The 20200-nt window shown below is 43.4% G+C and overlaps 1 protein-coding gene across 1 annotated transcript in view; it reads left to right on the top strand.

Moving 5' to 3' along the window:
- Positions 1 to 20200, top strand: part of csmd2 (CUB and Sushi multiple domains 2) — a 726975-nt gene that overhangs the window by 680193 nt on the left and 26582 nt on the right. Inside the window, exons 29-30 of the mRNA XM_065020074.1 lie at positions 6014 to 6193; positions 17010 to 17183. Of these exons, the coding sequence (XP_064876146.1) occupies positions 6014 to 6193; positions 17010 to 17183 (354 nt within the window). The remainder of the gene's footprint in view (positions 1 to 6013; positions 6194 to 17009; positions 17184 to 20200) is intronic.

The raw sequence follows: 20200 nt of genomic DNA, 5'->3' as shown, positions 1-20200 counted from the left end.
ACAACAAGCTGAATCCTGACAACAATACACCTGGTACCAACAACAAGCTGAATACTGACTTCTGACAACAATACACCTGGTACCAACAACAAGCTGAATACTGACAACAATACACCTGGTACCAACAAGCTGAATACTGACAACAATACACCTGGTACCAACAACAAGCTGAATACTGACAACAATACCAGGACGTACAGTTCCCGCTCAGCCCAGTCAAAACTGTTCGCTGCTCTGGCCCCCCAATGGTGGAACAAACTCCCTCACGACGCCAGGACAGCGGAGTCAATCACCACCTTCCGGAGACACCTGAAACCCCACCTCTTTAAGGAATACCTAGGATAGGATAAAGTAATCCTTCTCCCCCCTTAAAAGACCTAGATGCACTATTGTAAAGTGGCTGTTCCACTGGATGTCATAAGGTGAAAGCACCAATTTGTAAGTCGCTCTGGATAAGAGCGTCTGCTAAATGACTTAAATGTAAATGTAAATGTAAACAATACACCTGGTATCAACAACAAGCTGAATACTGACAACAATACACCTGGTATCAACAACAAGCTGAATACTGACAACAATACACCTGGTACCAACAACAAGCTGAATACTGACCACAATACACCTGGTATCAACAACAAGCTGAATACTGACCACAATACACCTGGTATCAACAACAAGCTGAATACTGACAACAATACACCTGGTACCAACAACAAGCTGAATCCTGACAACAATACACCTGGTACCAACAAGCTGAATACTGACTTCTGACAACAATACACCTGGTACAAACAACAAGCTGAATACTGACTTCTGACAACAATACACCTGGTATCAACAACAAGCTGAATACTGACAACAATACACCTGGTATCAACAACACGCTGAATCCTGACAACAATACACCTGGTACCAACAACAAGCTGAATCCTGACAACAATACACCTGGTACCAACAACACGCTGAATCCTGACAACAATACACCTGGTACCAACAACAAGCTGAATACTGACTTCTAGAAGTTACGTCTGTTGAGTCACAGGAAGCTTGTTGTGTGAATGATATTGAAGAGTGCACAGTCAGAGTCCCATTACGGCTCCTGGAGCAACAGTTTCCTCAGCTTGTATGTATTAGAAGAGGAGGCTCAGGCACTGGTAGACATTCTGGCTCTTGCGTCTCCATAGGGAAAGGAAGGTGAAGTATCTCACAGTAATATGTACCTCAGTTCTACTACAATGCTATTGAAAGTTTGTTTCTCAGAGTTTGTTTCCCTCTAAGACCACTTGAAGCCATAGGCTATAATAAGTACTATTTAGGAAGTGTGATTTATATTTCAAACAGCTTATTGGCTGTGAAGCCATGGGAGACATGTAGCCTGTCTAGATTGGTAAGTTTGTTTGACATGTTAGTTGCTTTGGGGACTACAGCGTAGAACAGTTCATTAACTATTCCAGTCTTACGGACTTCATCTTGTGGGATTTAGACGATATGTTTACTCTCTATAATTGCATCTGAAGTGCTATGTCTTCCCAAATACAAAGGAAATCAACGTAGAGCTTTCCTCCAGGATGATGAGCTAGTGACAACACGCTATCTAGATCTATATACATGATCTATATACATGATCTATATACATTATATATATATATATATATATCCATGATCTATATGAATTATCTATATACATTATCTATATAAATTGTAAATATACATGCTCTATATCCATTATATATATATATATATATATATACATGATATATATGAATTATCTATATACATTATATATATATATATATATACATTATATACAGTGCCTTGCGAAAGTATTCGGCCGCCTTGAACTTTGCGACCTTTTGCCACATTTCAGGCTTCAAACATAAAGATATAAAACTGTATTTTTTTGTGAATAATCAACAACAAGTGGGACACAATCATGAAGTGGAACGACATTTATTGTATATTTCAAACTTTTTTAACAAATCAAAAACAGAAAAATTGGGCGTGCAAAATTATTCAGCCCCCTTAAGTTAATACTTTGTAGTGCCACCTTTTGCTGCGATTACAGCTGTAAGTCGCTTGGGGTATGTCTCTATCAGTTTTGCACATCGAGAGACTGACATTTTTTCCCATTCCTCCTTGCAAAACAGCTCGAGCTCAGTGAGGTTGGATGGAGAGCATTTGTGAACAGCAGTTTTCAGTTCTTTCCACAGATTCTCGATTGGATTCAGGTCTGGACTTTGACTTGGCCATTCTAACACCTGGATATGTTTATTTTTTAACCATTCCATTGTAGATTTTGCTTTATGTTTTGGATCATTGTCTTGTTGGAAGACAAATCTCCATCCCAGTCTCAGGTCTTTTGCAGACTCCATCAGGTTTTCTCCAGAATGGTCCTGTATTTGGCTCCATCCATCTTCCCATCAATTTTAACCATCTTCCCTGTCCCTGCTGAAGAAAAGCAGGCCCAAACCATGATGCTGCCACCACCATGTTTGACAGTGGGGATGGTGTGTTCAGGGTGATGATCTGTGTTGCTCTTACGCCAAACATAACGTTTTGCATTGTTGCCAAAAAGTTCAATTCTGGTTTCATCTGACCAGAGCACCTTCTTCCACATGTTTGGTGTGTCTCCCAGGTGGCTTGTGGCAAACTTTAAACGACACTTTTTATGGATATCTTTAAGAAATGGCTTTCTTCTTGCCACTCTTCCATAAAGGCCAGATTTGTGCATTATACGACTGATTGTTGTCCTATAGACAGAGTCTCCCACCTCAGCTGTAGATCTCTGCAGTTCATCCAGAGTGATCATGGGCCTCTTGGCTGCATCTCTGATCAGTCTTCTCCTTGTATGAGCTGAAAGTTTAGAGGGACGGCCAGGTCTTGGTAGATTTGCAGTGGTCTGATACTCCTTCCATTTCAATATTATCGCTTGCACAGTGCTCCTTGGGATGTTTAAAGCTTGGGAAATCTTTTTGTATCCAAATCCGGCTTTAACCTGTTGCTTCTACTCGGGACGCTTGCGTCCCAACTAGAGCTCTGGAAATGCAAATGCGCTACGCTAAATGCTAATAGTATTAGTTAAAACTCAAAAGTTCATTAAAATACACATGCAGGGTATCGAATTAAAGCTACACTCGTTGTGAATCCAGGCAACAAGTCAGATTTTTAAAATGCTTTTCGGCGAAAGCATGAGAAGCTATTATCTGATAGCATGTAACACCCCAAAAGACCCACAGGGGACGTAAACAAAATAATTAGCATTTCGGCGTTACACAAACCGCACAATAAAATAGAAAACATTCATTACCTTTCACCATCTTCTTTGTTGGCACTCCTAGATGTCCCATAAACACTATTTGGGTCTTTATTTCGATTAAATCGGTCCATATAAAGCCTAGATATCGTTATATGTAGACTGTGTGATAAACGAAAAAAACATTGTTTCAAAACGTAACGTCATTTTTTAAAATTCAAAAAGTCAACGATAAACTTTCACAAAACACTTCGAAATACGTTTGTAATGCAACTTTAGGTATTAGTAAACGTTAATAAGCGATAAAATTCATCAGGAGGCGATGTAAAGATCATTAGCTGTCCGTCCGGCTAGAAACTCAACGAAAATATCCGGTCCTAGACCTAAGGAGATACGGTGCCCTGCATGTGTTTGACCAAGAAAAAACTTGAAGGGAAATGACAAGACTCTAGACACCGTGTGGAAGCTGTAGGTACTGCAACCTCAGTCAATTAATTGTGGTTCACCTTTATCAATGGGTTCAAGTAGCGCATGGATATATTTTCCCATTTTCAGTGATCAGTTTTTCCTGTGCTTTTCGATGTAAATGCCGTTCTGGTAAAGCCACAGCAGTGATTTAACCTCATAGTCCGACCAAACCCGTATGCGGTAGCGTAACTACAGCCTCAAGCTCATTAGCATAACGCAACGTTAGCGATTTCTAAAAATCGCAAATGAAATGAAATAAATATGCCTGTTCTCAAGCTTATCCTTTTCTTAACAATCCTGTCGTCTCAGATTTTCAAAATATGCTTTAGAACCAGAGAAAATCACTAATTTGTGTAAGAGTGGTGATAGCTAGCTTAGCATTAGCGTTAGCATTTAGCACGCAACATATTCACAAAAACCAGCCAAGGAATCAAATAAAATAATTTACCTTTGAAGAACTTCAGATGTTTCAATGAGGAGACTCTCAGTTACATAGCAGATGTCCAGTTTTTCCTGAAAGATTCTTGTGTAGGACACATCGTTCCCTTTTGTTACTGTGCATTTGGCTACCGAAACTAACCGAAAATTCAGTCACCTACATGTCGAACTTTTTTCCGAATTAACTCCATAATATCGACTGAAACATGGAAAACGTTGTTTGAATCAATCCTGAAGGTGGTTTGTCATATTTCTCTCCATTGAAAGCACCGTCCTTGTAGCCTGGTTTGTTCTGAGATTTGAATGGAAAAATACCGGGACCTGACTTTTGCGCACCAATTGCCACGCAGACACCAAGCGGGACACCTGGTAAATGTAGTCCCTTATGGTCAATCTTCCAATGATATGCCTACAAATACGTCACAATGCTGCAGAGACCTTGGGGAAACAAGATAAAGTGTCCGTTCATTCCTGTCGCATTCACAGCCATATAAGGCGATCATGGAAAACGTAGCCTCAGAAATCCTGTGCATTTCCTGGTCGGTCATACATCTTGGTTTTGCCCGAAGCATTTGTTCTAAGGGACTCACAGTGAAAATCTTTGCATTTCTGGAAACGTAAGACTGTCTTCTTTCCAAAACTATCAATTCCAAGCATATTCGAGCATCTTTTCGTGACAAAATATTGCGCTTAAAACGGGCACGTCTTTTTATCCAAAAATGAAATACTGCCCCTAGAGTCTTAAGAGGTTAACCAGTTTTTTAAACGTCTGAGTGTTTTCTATCCACACAGACTAAGCAAATGCATATACTATATTCCTGGCATGAGTAGCAGGGCGCTGAAATGTTGCGCGATTTTTAACAGAATGTTCAAAAAAGTAGAGGGTCGACTTAAGAGGTTAAACTTCTTCACAACAGTATCTCGGACCTGCCTGGTGTGTTCCTTGTTCTTCATGATGCTCTCTGCACTTTTAACGGACCTCTGAGACTATCACAATGCAGGTGCATTTATACGGAGACTTGATTACACACAGGTGGATTGTATTTATCATCATTAGTCATTTAGGTCAACATTGGATCATTCAGAGATCCTCACTGAACTTCTGGAGAGAGTTTGCTGCACTGAAAGTAAAGGGGCTGAATAATTTTGCACGCCCAATTTTTCAGTTTTTGTTTTGTTAAAAAAGTTTGAAATATCCAATAAATGTCGTTCCACTTCATGATTGTGTCCCACTTGTTGTTGATTCTTCACAAAAAAAATACAGTTTTATATCTTTATGTTTGAAGCCTGAAATGTGGCAAAAGGTCGCAAAGTTCAAGGGGGCCGAATACTTTCGCAAGGCACTGTATATACATTCTATGTACATTATCTATATACAGCTTGGATTATCTATATACATCATATATATACATACATTATATACATCATATATATACACGATCTATATACATGATCTATATACCAGATCTATATCCATTATATATATACATGATCTATATGAATTATCTATATACATTATCTATATACATTATATATATACATTATATACATTCTATAAATACATTCTATGTACATTATCTATATACATTATATATATACATTATATACATTCTATATAACATTCTATGTACATTATCTATATACATGATCTATATACATTATATACATTCTATAAATACATTCTATGTACATTATCTATATACACGATCTATATACATTATATATATATACATTATATACATTCTATAAATACATTCTATGTACATTATCTATATACAGCTTGGATTTGGGGAACATAATTGGGATGTTTCAATGACTCTTTCTCTCTCTCTCCCCCTCCCTCCCTCCCTCCAGTTATTATGTGTGGGGACCCAGGTGTGCCAGCTAATGGTTTGAGGCTGGGCAGTGAATTCACCTACAACAGCACTGTGAGTTTCCAGTGTGCCCCAGGCTTCACTATGGACGCTGACCGCGCTTCAACCCTGGTCTGCACTAAGGACCGCACATGGAACGGGACCAAGCCACAATGTAAAGGTACTGACACACGCACACAAACACACAGAAAAACATATGCACAGACACACACACACACACAGACTCTAGCACAATCTCTCTCTCAATAACAAACACTTTATCCCCCTGCCTCACACTCACTCTCTCTCTCTGTCTGTCTCTGTCTCACTCGGTCTGTCTCACTCGGTCTGTCTCCTTTCTCACACTCACTCTCTCTCTCTCTGTCTCCTCTCTCTCACTCTCAAATCAATTCAAAAGGCTTTATTGGCATGGGAAACACATGTTTACAATGCAAATGGAATAGACCATAAACAAAAGGGAAATAAACAAGGGAAACATTAGCGAACACAACACTCACAAACGTTTTTACAGACAACAGACAACAGCTGTAACAATGTAAGTTGTATTCCACTGGTTCTACTATGTTGTTCCCACCTTGCTGCTCTGCAATATGAGAGATGATCAACGTTTGATTTGTTTTCTAATTCTTTATGAGTGTAATCTGGAGGGAAACGTGTGTCTCTAACAGTGGCTTATTCAACCCCTCTTGGCAGTTTTCCTATTTTGTTGCCTTACAACCTGGAATTAAAACATTTTTTTGGGGGGGGGGGGGTTGTATCATTTTATTTACGTAACCATGCCTACCCCTTTGAAGATGCAAAATCATTTTTTTTACGTGAAACAATCAAGAAATAAGACAAACAAACAGTAAACTTGAGCTTCGCATCTCTTGGGGTTTATGTCTCTATAAACTTGGCACATCTAGCCATTGGGAATTTTGCCCAGTCTTCAAGGCAAAACTGCTCCAGCTCCTTCAAGTTGGATGGGTTCCGCTCGTGTACAGCAATCTTTAAATCATACCACAGATTCTCGATTGGATTGAGGTCTGGGCTTTGCCTAGGCCATTCCATGCCGATGAAAAACATCCCCACAGCATGATGCTGCCACCACCATGCTCCACTGTGGGGATGGTGTTCTCGGGGTGATGAGGGGTGTTGGGTTTGCTCCAAACATTGCATTTTCCTTGATGGCCTAAAATCCCAATTTTAGTCTCATCACACCAGAGTACCTTCTTTCATATTTCTGGGGAGTCTCCCACATGCCTTTTGGCGAACACAAAACATGTTTGCTTATTTTTTCTTTAAGCAATGGCTTTTTTTCTGCCCATTCTTCCGTAAAGCCCAGCTCTGTGGAGTGTACAGCTTAAAGTTGTCCTATGGACAGATACTCCAATCTCCTCTGTGGAGCTTTGCAGCTTCTTCAGTGTTATCTTTGGTCTCTTTGTTGCCTCTCTGATTAATGGCCTCCTTGCCTGGTCCTTGAGTTTTGGTGGGCGGCACTCTCTTGGCAGGTTTGTTGTAGTGCCATATTCTTTCCATTTTTTTAATAATGGATTTATTGGTGCTCTGTGGGATGTTCAAAGTTTTAGATATTTTTTTATAAACACTGATCTGTACTTCTCCTCAACTTTGTCCCTGACCTGTTTGGAGAGTTCCTTAGTCTTCATGGTGCCGCTTGCCTGGTGGTGTGCCTTGTTCAGTGCTGTTGCAGACTCTGGGGCCTTTTCAGAACAGGTGTATATATAATGAGATCATATGATAGATCATGTGACACCTAGATTGCACACAGGTGGACTTTAACTAATTATTTGACTTCTGGAGGTAATTGGTTTCTCCAGATCTTATTCAGGGGCTTCATAGCAAAGAATACACACCACTTTTACATTTTTTTAATTCTTTTGAAACATATTTGTGTATTTTTTTCCATTTCACTTCACCAATTTGGACAATTTTGTGTATGTCCATTACATGAAATCCAAATAAAAATCTATTTAAATTACAGGTTGTAATGCAACAAAAATGGGAAAAACGCCAAGGGGAATGAATACTTTTGCAAGGCACTGTACATTTTGCAGAAGGTGAGGAAGTGCAGCTCAGTTTCCACCTCATTTTGTGGGCAGTGAGCACATAGCCTGTCTTCTCTTGAGAGCCAGGTCTGCCTACGGCAGCCTTTCTCAATAGCAAGGCTATGCTCACCGAGTCTGTATATAGTCAAGGATATTCTTAACTTGGGGTCAGTCACAGTTGTCAGGTATTCTGCCACGGTGTACTCTCTGTTTAGGGCAAAATAGCATTCCGATATGCTCTGTTCTTTGGTTGATTCTTTCCAGTGTGTCAAATATTTATCTTTTTCCTTTCTTATGATTTGGTCTAATTGGGTTGCTGTCCTGGTGCTCTGTGGGGTCTGTGAACAGACCATATCTCAGACTGGCCAATAAAAATAAAAGATTCAGATTAGCAAAAGAACGCAGACACTGGACCGAGGAAGATTGGAAACAAGCGTTATGGACAAACAAATCTACGTTTGAGGTGTTTGGATCAAAAATAAGAACATTCTTGAGACGCAGAAAAAAATAAAAGATGCTGGAGGATTGAACCATCTGTCAAGCCTGGTGGAGGAGGCAATGTGATGGTCTGGGGGTGGAGGCAATGTGATGGTCTGAGAGTGGAGGCAATGTGATGGTCTGGGGGTGGAGGCAATGTGTTGGTCTGGGGTGGAGGCAATGTGATGGTCTGGGGGTGGAGGCAATGTGATGGTCTGGGGTGGAGGCAATGTGATGGTCTGGGGGTGGAGGCAATGTGTTGGTCTGGGGGTGGAGGCAATGTGATGGTCTGGGGAGGAGGCAATGTGATGGTCTGGGGGTGCTGGTCTGGGGGTAGAGGCAATGTGATGGTCTGGGGGGGTGGAGGCAATGTGATGGTCTGGGGGGGGGTGGAGCCAATGGAGGCAATGTGTTGGTCTGGGGGTGGAGGCAATGTGATGGTCTGGGGAGGAGGCAATGTGATGGTCTGGGGGTGCTGGTCTGGGGGTAGAGGCAATGTGATGGTCTGGGGGTGGAGGCAATGTGATGGTCTGGGGGTGGAGGCAATGTGATGGTCTGGGGGTGGGGGTAGAGGCAATGTGATGGTCTGGGGGTGGAGGCAATGTGATGGTCTGGGGGTGGAGGCAATGTGTTGGTCTGGGGGTGGAGGCAATGTGATGGTCTGGGGTGGAGGCAATGTGATGGTCTGGGGGAGGAGGCAATGTGATGTTCTGGGGGTGGAGCCAATGTGATGGTCTGGGGGAGGAGGCAATGTGATGGTCTGGGGGTGCTGGTCTGGGGGTAGAGGCAATGTGATGGTCTGGGGTGGAGGCAATGTGATGGTCTGGGGGTGGAGGCAATGTGTTGGTCTGGGGGTGGAGGCAATGTGATGGTCTGGGGAGGAGGCAATGTGATGGTCTGGGGGGGGTGGAGGCAATGTGATGGTCTGGGGGTGGAGGCAATGTGTTGGTCTGGGGGTGGAGGCAATGTGATGGTCTGGGGGTGGAGGCAATGTGATGGTCTGGGGGGTGGTCTGGGGTGGAGGCTGGTCTGGGGTGGAGGCAATGTGATGGTCTGGGGGAGGAGGCAAATGTGATGGTCTGGGGGTGGAGGCAATGTGATGGTCTGGGGTGCTGGTCTGGGGGTAGAGGCAATGTGATGGTCTGGGGGTGGAGGAAATGTGATGGTCTGGGGGAGGAGGCAATGTGATGGTCTGGGGTGGAGCCAATGTGATGGTCTGGGGTGGAGGCAATGTGATGGTCTGGGGGTGGAGGCAATGTGTTGGTCTGGGGTGGAGGCAATGTGATGGTCTGGGGAGGAGGCAATGTGATGGTCTGGGGTGCTGGTCTGGGGTAGAGGCAATGTGATGGTCTGGGGGTGGAGGCAATGTGATGGTCTGGGGGTGGAGCCAATGTGTTGGTCTGGGGGTGGAGGCAATGTGATGGTCTGGGGAGGAGGCAATGTGATGGTCTGGGGGTGCTGGTCTGGGGTAGAGGCAATGTGATGGTCTGGGGGTGGAGGCAATGTGATGGTCTGGGGGTGGAGGCAATGTGATGGTCTGGGGGTGGAGGCAATGTGATGGTCTGGGGTGGAGGCAATGTGATGGTCTGGGGGAGGAGGCAATGTGATGGTCTGGGGGTGCTGGTCTGGGGGTAGAGGCAATGTGATGGTCTGGGGTGGAGGCAATGTGATGGTCTGGGGTGGAGGCAATGTGATGGTCTGGGGTGGAGGCAATGTGATGGTCTGGGGGTGGAGGCAATGTGATGGTCTGGGGGTGGAGGCAATGTGTTGGTCTGGGGGTGGAGGCAATGTGATGGTCTGGGGGTGGAGGCAATGTGATGGTCTGGGGGAGGAGGCAATGTGATGTTCTGGGGTGGAGCCAATGTGATGGTCTGGGGGTGGAGCCAATTTGATGGTCTGGGGGTGGAGGCAATGTGATGGTCTGGGGGTGGAGGCATTGTGATGGTCTGTGGGTGGAGGCAATGTGATGGTCTGGGGGTGGAGGCAATGTGATGGTCTGGGGGTGGAGGCAATGTGATGGTCTGGTGGAGGTGGAGGCAATGTGATGGTCTGGGGGTGATGGTCTGGGGGTGGAGGCAATGTGATGGTCTGGGGGTGGAGGCAATGTGATGGTCTGGTGGAGGTGGAGGCAATGTGATGGTCTGGGGGTGCTTTGGTGGTGGTAAAGTTGGAGATTTGTATAAGGTAAATGGGATCTTGAAGAAGGAAGGCTATCACTCCATTTTGCAACGCCATGCCATACCCTGTAGACGGTAATTAACTGAAGCCAATTTCCTCCTACAACAGGACAATGACCCAAAGCACATCTCCAATCTACACAATAACTATTTAGTGAAGAAGCGGTCAGCTGGTTTTCTGTCTATAATGGAGCGGCCAACAGTCACCAGATCTCAACCCTATTGAGCTGTTGTGGGAGCAGCTTGACAGTATGGTACGTTAAGAAGTGCCTATCAAGCCAATCCAACTTGTGGGAGGTGCTTCAGGAAGCATGGGGTGAAATCTCTCCAGATTACCTCAACAAATTGACAACTACAAAAGGTCTGCATGGCTATAATAGTTGCAAATGGAGGATTCTTTGACGAAAGCAAAGTTTGAAGGACCCAATTATCATTATTTAGATTTTTTTAAATCATAATTTATAACCTTGACAACGTGTTGACTATATTTCCTATTAATTTTGGAACTCATTTCATGTATCTTTTCATGGAAAACGAGGTTATTTCTAAGTGAACCAAAACTTTTGAATGGTATGTATATATGTAGCTTTTTCAATCACTCCCTTCAGTGCTGTGGCCACCCTTTCCTGCTGTGTTCTCAGGTCGTTTGTGCCGGTGTGTATTATCTTGTGGCTAGGTGAGCCTAGTTGGTCCTCAGACAGAGGGTCTAGGGCGTGCTGGGTGTTTGGACACCAGAGTTTAGACACTGTTTGTTTGGGAAAAAGTTAATTTTCTTGTGTATATTTCCGGTTTGAGTCCATAAGGAGTGGTCTGTGTATGTCCTCTGTGGTATGGGGGGAGGGGCTCAGTGGGGGTGTTGTCCCCTGGGCTTGAGTTTCTTAATTTGCCTGTCCTACTGTGATATTGAGGCTGGGGTCAGGGTCTGAGGTAGACTGTTCTGCTGTGATGTTGGGGCTATGGTCTGAGGTAGACTGTTCTGCTGTGGTGTTGAGGCTATGGTCAGGGTTTGAGGTGGACTGTTCTGCTGTGGTGTTGAGGCTATGGTCAGGGTCTGAGGTAGACTGTTCTGCTGTGATGTGGAGGCTATGGTCAGGGATTGGTGTGGACTGTTCTGCTGTGATGTTGAGGCTATGGTCAGGGTCTGGGGTGGATTGTTTTGCTGTGATGTTGAGGCTATGGTCTGAGGTGGACTGTTCTGCTGTGATGTGGAGGCTATGGTCAGGTTCTGAGGTGGACTGTTCTGCTGTGGTGTCGAGGCTATGGTCAGGTTCTGGGGTGGACTGTTCTGCTGTGATGTCGAGACCATGGTCAGGTTCTGTGGTGGACTGTTCAGCTGTGATGTTGAGGCTATGGTCAGGTTCTGAGGTGGACTGTTCTGCTGTGATGTTGAGGCTATGGTCAGGGTCTGAGGTGGACTGTCTGCTGGCTTCTCTGCGGGAGTGGCCAGCTCTCTAATGGCTTGTTCTCTGTCAAACATCATTGTTCCCACCTTCTCCTCCAGCACTCTCACCATCTCCTGCCGCTGGGCTCTGTTCTTTCTCCTGCTCCTTCTCCTGTTGAAGTTGTCTCACCACAGTCCAGAGTGCAGACATGCCCCACCAGCTCTCTGGGCCTGGTTGCCGGGGTTTTGTTGAGCCAGACTATTGTCTGGGTCTGTGCTGACTGGAGTGTGTTCACCTGCTTTTTCAGCTCCACATGCCTTCCCTGCAGCTGGGTGAATGTATACTTAATTTCAGTGAGAGAGTAGTGCTCTGGGATAGGTGGTTGACTTTCATTAGCTTTAGCTAATTTAGCTAATGCCATTAGCTTGTAGAGGTTGACATTAGCTTGTAGAGGTTGACATTAGCTTGTAGAGGTTGACATTAGCTTGTAGAGGTAGACATTAGCTTGTAGAGGTAGACATTAGCTTGTACAGGTTGACATTAGCTTGTAGAGCTTGACATTAGCTTGTAGATGTTCATATTAGCTTGTACAGGTTGACATTAGCTTGTAGAGGTTGACATTAGCTTGTAGAGGTTGACATTAGCTTGTACAGGTTGACATTAGCTTGTAGAGGTTGACATTAGCTTGTAGAGGTTGACATTAGCTTGTAGAGGGTGACATTAGCTTGTAGATATTGACATTAGCTTGTAGAGGATGACATTAGCTTGTAGAGGTTAACATTAGCTTGTAGAGGTTAACATTAGCTTGTAGAGGTTGACATTAGCTTGTAGATGTTGATATTAGCTTGTAGAGGTTGACATTAGCTTGTACAGGTTGACATTAGCTTGTACAGGTTGACATTAGCTTGTAGAGGTTGACATTAGCTTGTAGATGTTGATATTAGCTTGTAGAGGTTGACATTAGCTTGTAGAGGGTGACATTAGCTTGTAGAGGTTGACATTAGCTTGTAGATATTGACATTAGCTTGTAGAGGTTGACATTAGCTTGTAGAGGTTGACATTAGCTTGTACAGGTTGACATTAGCTTGTACAGGTTGACATTAGCTTGTACAGGTTGACATTAGCTTGTAGAGATTGACATTAGCTTGTAGAGGTTGACATTAGCTTGTAGAGGTTGACATTAACTTGTAGAGGTAGACATTAGCTTGTAGAGGTAGACATTAGCTTGTAGAGGTTGACATTAGCTTGTAGAGGTTGACATTAGCTTGTAGATGTTCATATTAGCTTGTACAGGTTGACATTAGCTTGTAGAGGTTGACATTAGCTTGTAGAGGTTGACATTAGCTTGTAGAGGTTGACATTAGCTTGTAGAGGTTGACATTAGCTTGTAGAGGGTGACATTAGCTTGTAGAGGTTGACATTAGCTTGTAGAGGTTGACATTAGCTTGTAGATGTTGACATTAGCTTTTAGAGGTTGACATTAGCTTGTACAGGTTGACATTAGCTTGTAGAGGTTGACATTAGCTTGTACAAGTTGACATTAGCTTGTAGATGTTGATATTAGCTTGTAGAGGTTGATATTAGCTTGTAGAGGTTAACATTAGCTTGTAGAGGTTGACATTAGCTTGTAGAGGTTGACATTAGCTTGTAGAGGTTGACATTAGCTTGTTGAGGTTAACATTAGCTTGTAGAGGTTAACATTAGCTTGTAGAGGTTGACATTAGCTTGTAGAGGTTGACATTAGCTTGTAGAGGTTGACATTAGCTTGTAGAGGTTAACATTAGCTTGTAGAGGTTGACATTAGCTTGTAGAGGTTAACATTACAAGCTAATGTCAACCTCTACAAGCTAATGTTAACCTCTACAAGCTAATGTCAACCTCTACAAGCTAATGTTAACCTCTACAAGCTAATGTTAACCTCTACAAGCTGACATTGACATTAGCTTGTAGATGTTGATATTAGCTTGTACAGGTTGACATTAGCTTGTAGAGGTTGACATTAGCTTGTAGAGGTTGACATTAGCTTGTAGAGGTTGACATTAGCTTGTACAGGTTGACATTAGCTTGTAGAGGTTGACATTAGCTTGTAGATGTTGATATTAGCTTGTACAGGTTGACATTAGCTTGTAGAGGTTGACATTAGCTTGTAGAGGTTGACATTAGCTTGTAGAGGTTGACATTAGCTTGTACATTTACATTTACATTTAAGTCATTTAGCAGACGCTCTTATCCAGAGCGACTTACAAATTGGTGCATTCATTATGACCTCCAGTGGAACAGTAGTGCATCTAAATCTTTTCAGGGGAGGGGGTGAGAGGGATTACTTTATCCTATCCTAGGTATTCGAGGTGGGGTTTCAGGTGTCTCCGGAAGGTGGTGATTGACTCCGCTGTCCTGGCGTCGTGAGGGAGTTTGTTCCACCATTGGGGGCCAGAGCAGAACAGTTTTGACTGGGCTGACGGGAACTGTACTTCCTCAGTGGTAGGGAGGCGAGCAGGCCAGAGGTGGATGAACGCAGTGCCCTTGTTTGGGTGTAGGGCCTGATCAGAGCCTGGAGGTACTGAGGTGCCGTTCCCTCACAGCTTGCAAGCACCATGGTCTTGAGCGGATGCGAGCTTCAACTGGAAGCCAGTGGAGGGAGCGGAGGAGCGGGGTGACGTGAGAGAACTTGGGAAGGTTGAACACCAGACGGGCTGCGGCGTTCTGGATGAGTTGTAGATGTTGACATTAGCTTTTAGAGGTTGACATTAGCTTGTACAGGTTGACATTAGCTTGTAGAGGTTGACATTAGCTTGTACAAGTTGACATTAGCTTGTAGATGTTGATATTAGCTTGTAGAGGTTGATATTAGCTTGTAGAGGTTAACATTAGCTTGTAGAGGTTGACATTAGCTTGTAGAGGTTGACATTAGCTTGTAGAGGTTAACATTAGCTTGTAGAGGTTGACATTAGCTTGTAGAGGTTAACATTAGCTTGTAGAGGTTGACATTAGCTTGTAGAGGTTGACATTAGCTTGTAGAGGTTGGCATTAGCTTGTAGATGTTGATATTAGCTTGTACAGGTTGACATTAGCTTGTAGAGGTTGACATTAGCTTGTAGAGGTTGACATTAGCTTGTAGAGGTTGACATTAGCTTGTAGAGGTTAACATTAGCTTGTAGAGGTTGACATTAGCTTGTAGAGGTTGACATTAGCTTGTAGAGGTTGATATTAGCTTGTACAGGTTGACATTAGCTTGTTCAGGTTGACATGACACTCCTGAGTTTCCACCTATTGCTAATACCCCAGCCCCCTTAACAGAGGGGTAGCGAACCTCTTCCTTCTACCCTCTACTTTTTTGAACATTCTGTTAAAAATCGCGCAACATTTCAGCGCCCTGCTACTCATGCCAGGAATATAGTATATGCATTTGCTTAGTCTGTGTGGATAGAAAACACTCAGACGTTTATAAAACTGGTTAAATCACTGCTGTGGCTTTACCAGAACGGCATTTACATCGAAAAGCACAGGAAAAACTGATCACTGAAAATGGGAAAATATATCCATGCGCTACTTGAACCCATTGATAAAGGTGAACCACAATTAATTGACTGAGGTTGCAGTACCTACAGCTTCCACACGGTGTCTAGAGTCTTGTCATTTCCCTTCGAGTTTTTTCTTGGTCAAACACATGCAGGGCACCGTATTTCCTCAGGTCTAGGACCGGATATTTTCGTTGAGTTTCTAGCCGGACATTTTTCCAGACGGACAGCTAATGATCTTTACATCGCCTCCTGAGGAATTTTATCGCTTATTAACGTTTACTAATACCTAAAGTTGCATTACAAAAGTATTTCGAAGTGTTTTGTGAAAGTTTATCGTCGACTTTTTGAATTTTAAAAAATGACGTTACGTTTTGAAACAATGTTTTTTTCGTTTATCACACAGTCTACATATAACGATATCTAGGCTTTATATGGACCGATTTAATCGAAATAAAGACCCAATAGTGTTTATGGGACATCTAGGAGTGCCAACAAAGAAGATGGTGAAAGGTAATGAATGTTTTCTATTTTATTGTGCGGTTTGTGTAACGCCGAAATGCTAATTATTTTGTTTGAGTTTTAACTAATACTATTAGCATTTAGCGTAGCGCATTTGCATTTCCAGAGCTCTAGTTGGGACGCAAGCGTCCCGAGTAGAAGCAAGAGGTTAATAATATATCACTGCGCCAAACAATGGTCTGTATGCGCCAAATGTTCCCATTTTTGTAGCAGTTAGCAAAAAGTGGCTCTGGATTATCTGCTAGGAGCTTATTTTTGTACTCGTTCCTTGCCTTTTCATTGTTTACATCCAAGGGGTATTGTATTGTGAGGACCTCTGCACATGGGGAAGCCATGGAGTAGGCAGTCTCAAAAGCCTCTCCATTTGGGAACGGGGAGGCTGTGAAACTCTCCTGCCGTTGTTGGGCTCAAGGGCTTTGGCACCTCTCACTTCGCACCTCAGTGCTAATTGAAGTTGCAGCCAGATATGTTCTGTCCTAGTAAGCTTGGTAGCCTTAACTTAGCATTCAGTCCTTATAAAGGAAAATATCTCGTTGTAATGTCCTTTTCTTATTGACTTCTGACTAAACACTACTCACTCATTTCCAGGTTGGATGGTGTTTTCAGGTTTCTGCTTCCTGTGCTGGATGTTGGTTTACCAGAGTATTAGCTGTATAGTCCTTGGCAATGACAATCTTTCCAGAACCTTTGTCCAATATCAGGTTTTAGGTTTGGAGATTTAATTTGGAGTGAAGGTTATGTTGTGGAGGGCAGTATCCTGTAAATGTCCTTGTAAAAAAGAATTCAACTTCATCCAACTCTTAATCTATATTTTTGTTTAAAAAAATCTGAATCTGAATCTCTCTCTCTCTCCAGCTATAGTGTGTACGGCCCCGCCTCCCATTCCTAACGGCCAGGTGGTTGGAACAGACTTCACCTGGGGCAACAGCGTTAGTTACGCCTGTAACCAGGGTTACCAGCTCTCCCTGCCCACCATGATCACCTGCCAGGGAAACGGCACCTGGATTGGAGAAAAACCACAGTGCTTCCGTAAGTAAACCACTGAAATATACCTGTATACCTGAGCTTCAACTAGCTGTAAGGACATGCCATGTATACCTGTATACCTGTATACCTGTATACCTGAGCTTCAACTAGCTGTAAGGACATGCCATGTATAGCATTGGTGGTCAGTGCCGTTTCAGATGAAGACGGGCAATCAGTTTTTAATGAGCACGGCCTTATTTCTATTACAGCATAATGGATGACTGACATTCGTATGCCATTCACCCAGTTCAATGTACAGTTGTCCCAGTTGTCCCTGTTGTCCCAGTTGTCCCAGTTGTCCCTGTACCCATCATGAGGTTGTTACAACCAAGACTATGAACTATATTTTACAGCATAGGTTTTTACAGCGTAGGTACACACAGGTCGAGAAACACATTTGATGTGACAGACAGTGACACATTCAATACGGCCATACACCTCTGATCACGCGTAAACACATTTCACTTTCATAGCAGCCAGGTTGTATTCCTTCTTCCTTCCTATGCACTCTCCTCTTCTCACCTCTTCCCTTCATGTGTGGACTTCAATGTACAACGCATCAGCTATACGTGACCGGAGGAAAGCATTTTCCAAGCCAAATCGCTACACAGCCTACATCGTTGTCATCATGTTAGCTAAAGTAACATTACAGTAAACATAGCTAATAGAACTAACACATTAGTAAACCTGCTACAATCAGTAGCGTTACAGTGTACAGTCAGTAAGCAGTTTAGCACTATCTCTGGCAGACGCTGGTGGTAGTAAATTAATAAAACCAAAAGCTTACCTTGACTTGTAAGAGTTCCAGTGTTGTGTTGGATAGTCATAGCCAGCTAGCTAACATAGCATCCCTCTGTTATAGCCAGCTAGCTAACATAGCATCCCTCTGTTATAGCCAGCTAGCTAACATACCATCCCTCTGTTATAGCCAGCTAGCTAACATAGCATCCCTCTGTTATAGCCAACTAGCTAACATAGCATCCCTCTGTTATAGCCAACCAGCTAACATAGCATCCCTCTGTTATAGCCAGCTAGCTAACCTAGCATCCCTTTGTTTGAACTGGGTCTTTCAGTAGGCTAAACTAGTTAGCTGCATTTGCTACCTAAGTAAGTGACAATCTCTCTCTCCATTTCTCTCTTGCTTCTTCGTCATTTAGGAATAAATTAATTTGTTGAAAACTGTTCAACTATTGTCTTTCTCTCTCTTTGAGTCAACTACTCACCACATGTTTTTCACTGCAGTGCCAGCTAGCTGTAGCTTATGCTTTCAGTACTAGATTCATTTCCTGATCCTTTGATTGGGTGGACAACATGTCAGTTCATGCTGCTAGAGCTCTGATCGGTTGGCGGACGTCCTCCGGAAGTTGTCATAGTTACTGTGTAAGTCTATGGAAGGGGGTGAGAACCATAAGCCTCCTAGGTTTTGTATTGAAGTCAATATACCCAGAGGAGGACGGAAGCTAGCTGTCCTCCGGCTACACCCTGGTGCTACCCTACAGAGTTATGTTGAGGCTACTGTATACCTTCATTGCAAAACAGTGTGTTTCAATCTATTATTTGGTGATGTGATTATATTTAGTATAGTTTTATCTAAAATATTATGAAATGAAATTACTGGGGAAGATGGTCCTCTCCTTCCTCGTCTGAGCTGCAATATGACATTTACCATAGTCACATCCCATAGTCACATCCCATAGTCACATCCCATAGTCACATCCCATAGTCACATCCCATAGACACATCCCATAGTCACATCCCATAGTCACATCCCATAGTCACATCCCATAGTCACATCCCATAGTCACATCCCATAGTCACATCCCATAGTCACATCCCATAGTCACATATCACATCCCATAGTCACATCCCATAGTCACATCCCATAGACACATCCCATAGTCACATCCCATAGTCACATCCCATAGTCACATCCCATAGTCACATCCCATAGTCACATCCCATAGTCACATCCCATAGTCACATCCCATAGTCACATCCCATAGACACATCCCATAGACACATCCCATAGACATATCCCATAGTCACATCCCATAGTCACATCCCATAGTCACATCCCATAGTCGCATCCCATAGTCACATCCCATAGTCACATCCCATAGACACATCCCATAGACACATCCCATAGTCACATCCCATAGTCACATCCCATAGTCACATCCCATAGTCACATCCCATAGTCACATCCCATAGACACATCCCATAGACATATCCCATAGACACATCCCATAGTCACATCCCATAGTCACATCCCATAGTCACATCCCATAGACACATCCCATAGACACATCCCATAGACATATCCCATAGACACATCCCATAGTCACATCCCATAGACACATCCCATAGACACATCCCATAGACACATCCCATAGACACATCCCATAGACACATCCCATAGACACATCCCATAGACACATCCCATAGACACATCCCATAGTCACATCACATAGTCACATCACATAGTCACATCACATAGTCACATCCCATAGACACATCACATCCCATAGACACATCCCATAGTCACATCACATAGACACATCCCATAGTCACATCACATAGACACATCCCATAGACACATCCCATAGACACATCCCATAGACACATCCCATAGACACATCTCATAGACATATCCCATAGACACATCCCATAGTCACATCACATAGTCACATCACATAGTCACATCCCATAGACACATCACATCCCATAGACACATCCCATAGTCACATCACATAGACACATCCCATAGTCACATCCCATAGACACATCCCATAGACACATCCCATAGTCACATCCCATAGTCACACCCCATAGACACATCACATCCCATAGACACATCCCATAGTCACATCCCATAGACACATCCCATAGACACATCCCATAGACACATCCCATAGACACATCACATCCCATAGTCACATCCCATAGTCACATCCCATAGACACATCCCATCCCATAGTCACATCCCATAGACACATACCATCCCATAGACACATCCCATA

Source organism: Oncorhynchus nerka, linkage group LG7 (assembly GCF_034236695.1).
Source record: "Oncorhynchus nerka isolate Pitt River linkage group LG7, Oner_Uvic_2.0, whole genome shotgun sequence".
In the NCBI taxonomy this organism is placed as follows: domain Eukaryota; kingdom Metazoa; phylum Chordata; class Actinopteri; order Salmoniformes; family Salmonidae; genus Oncorhynchus; species Oncorhynchus nerka.
This window is presented reverse-complemented; position numbering and strand designations above follow the sequence as displayed.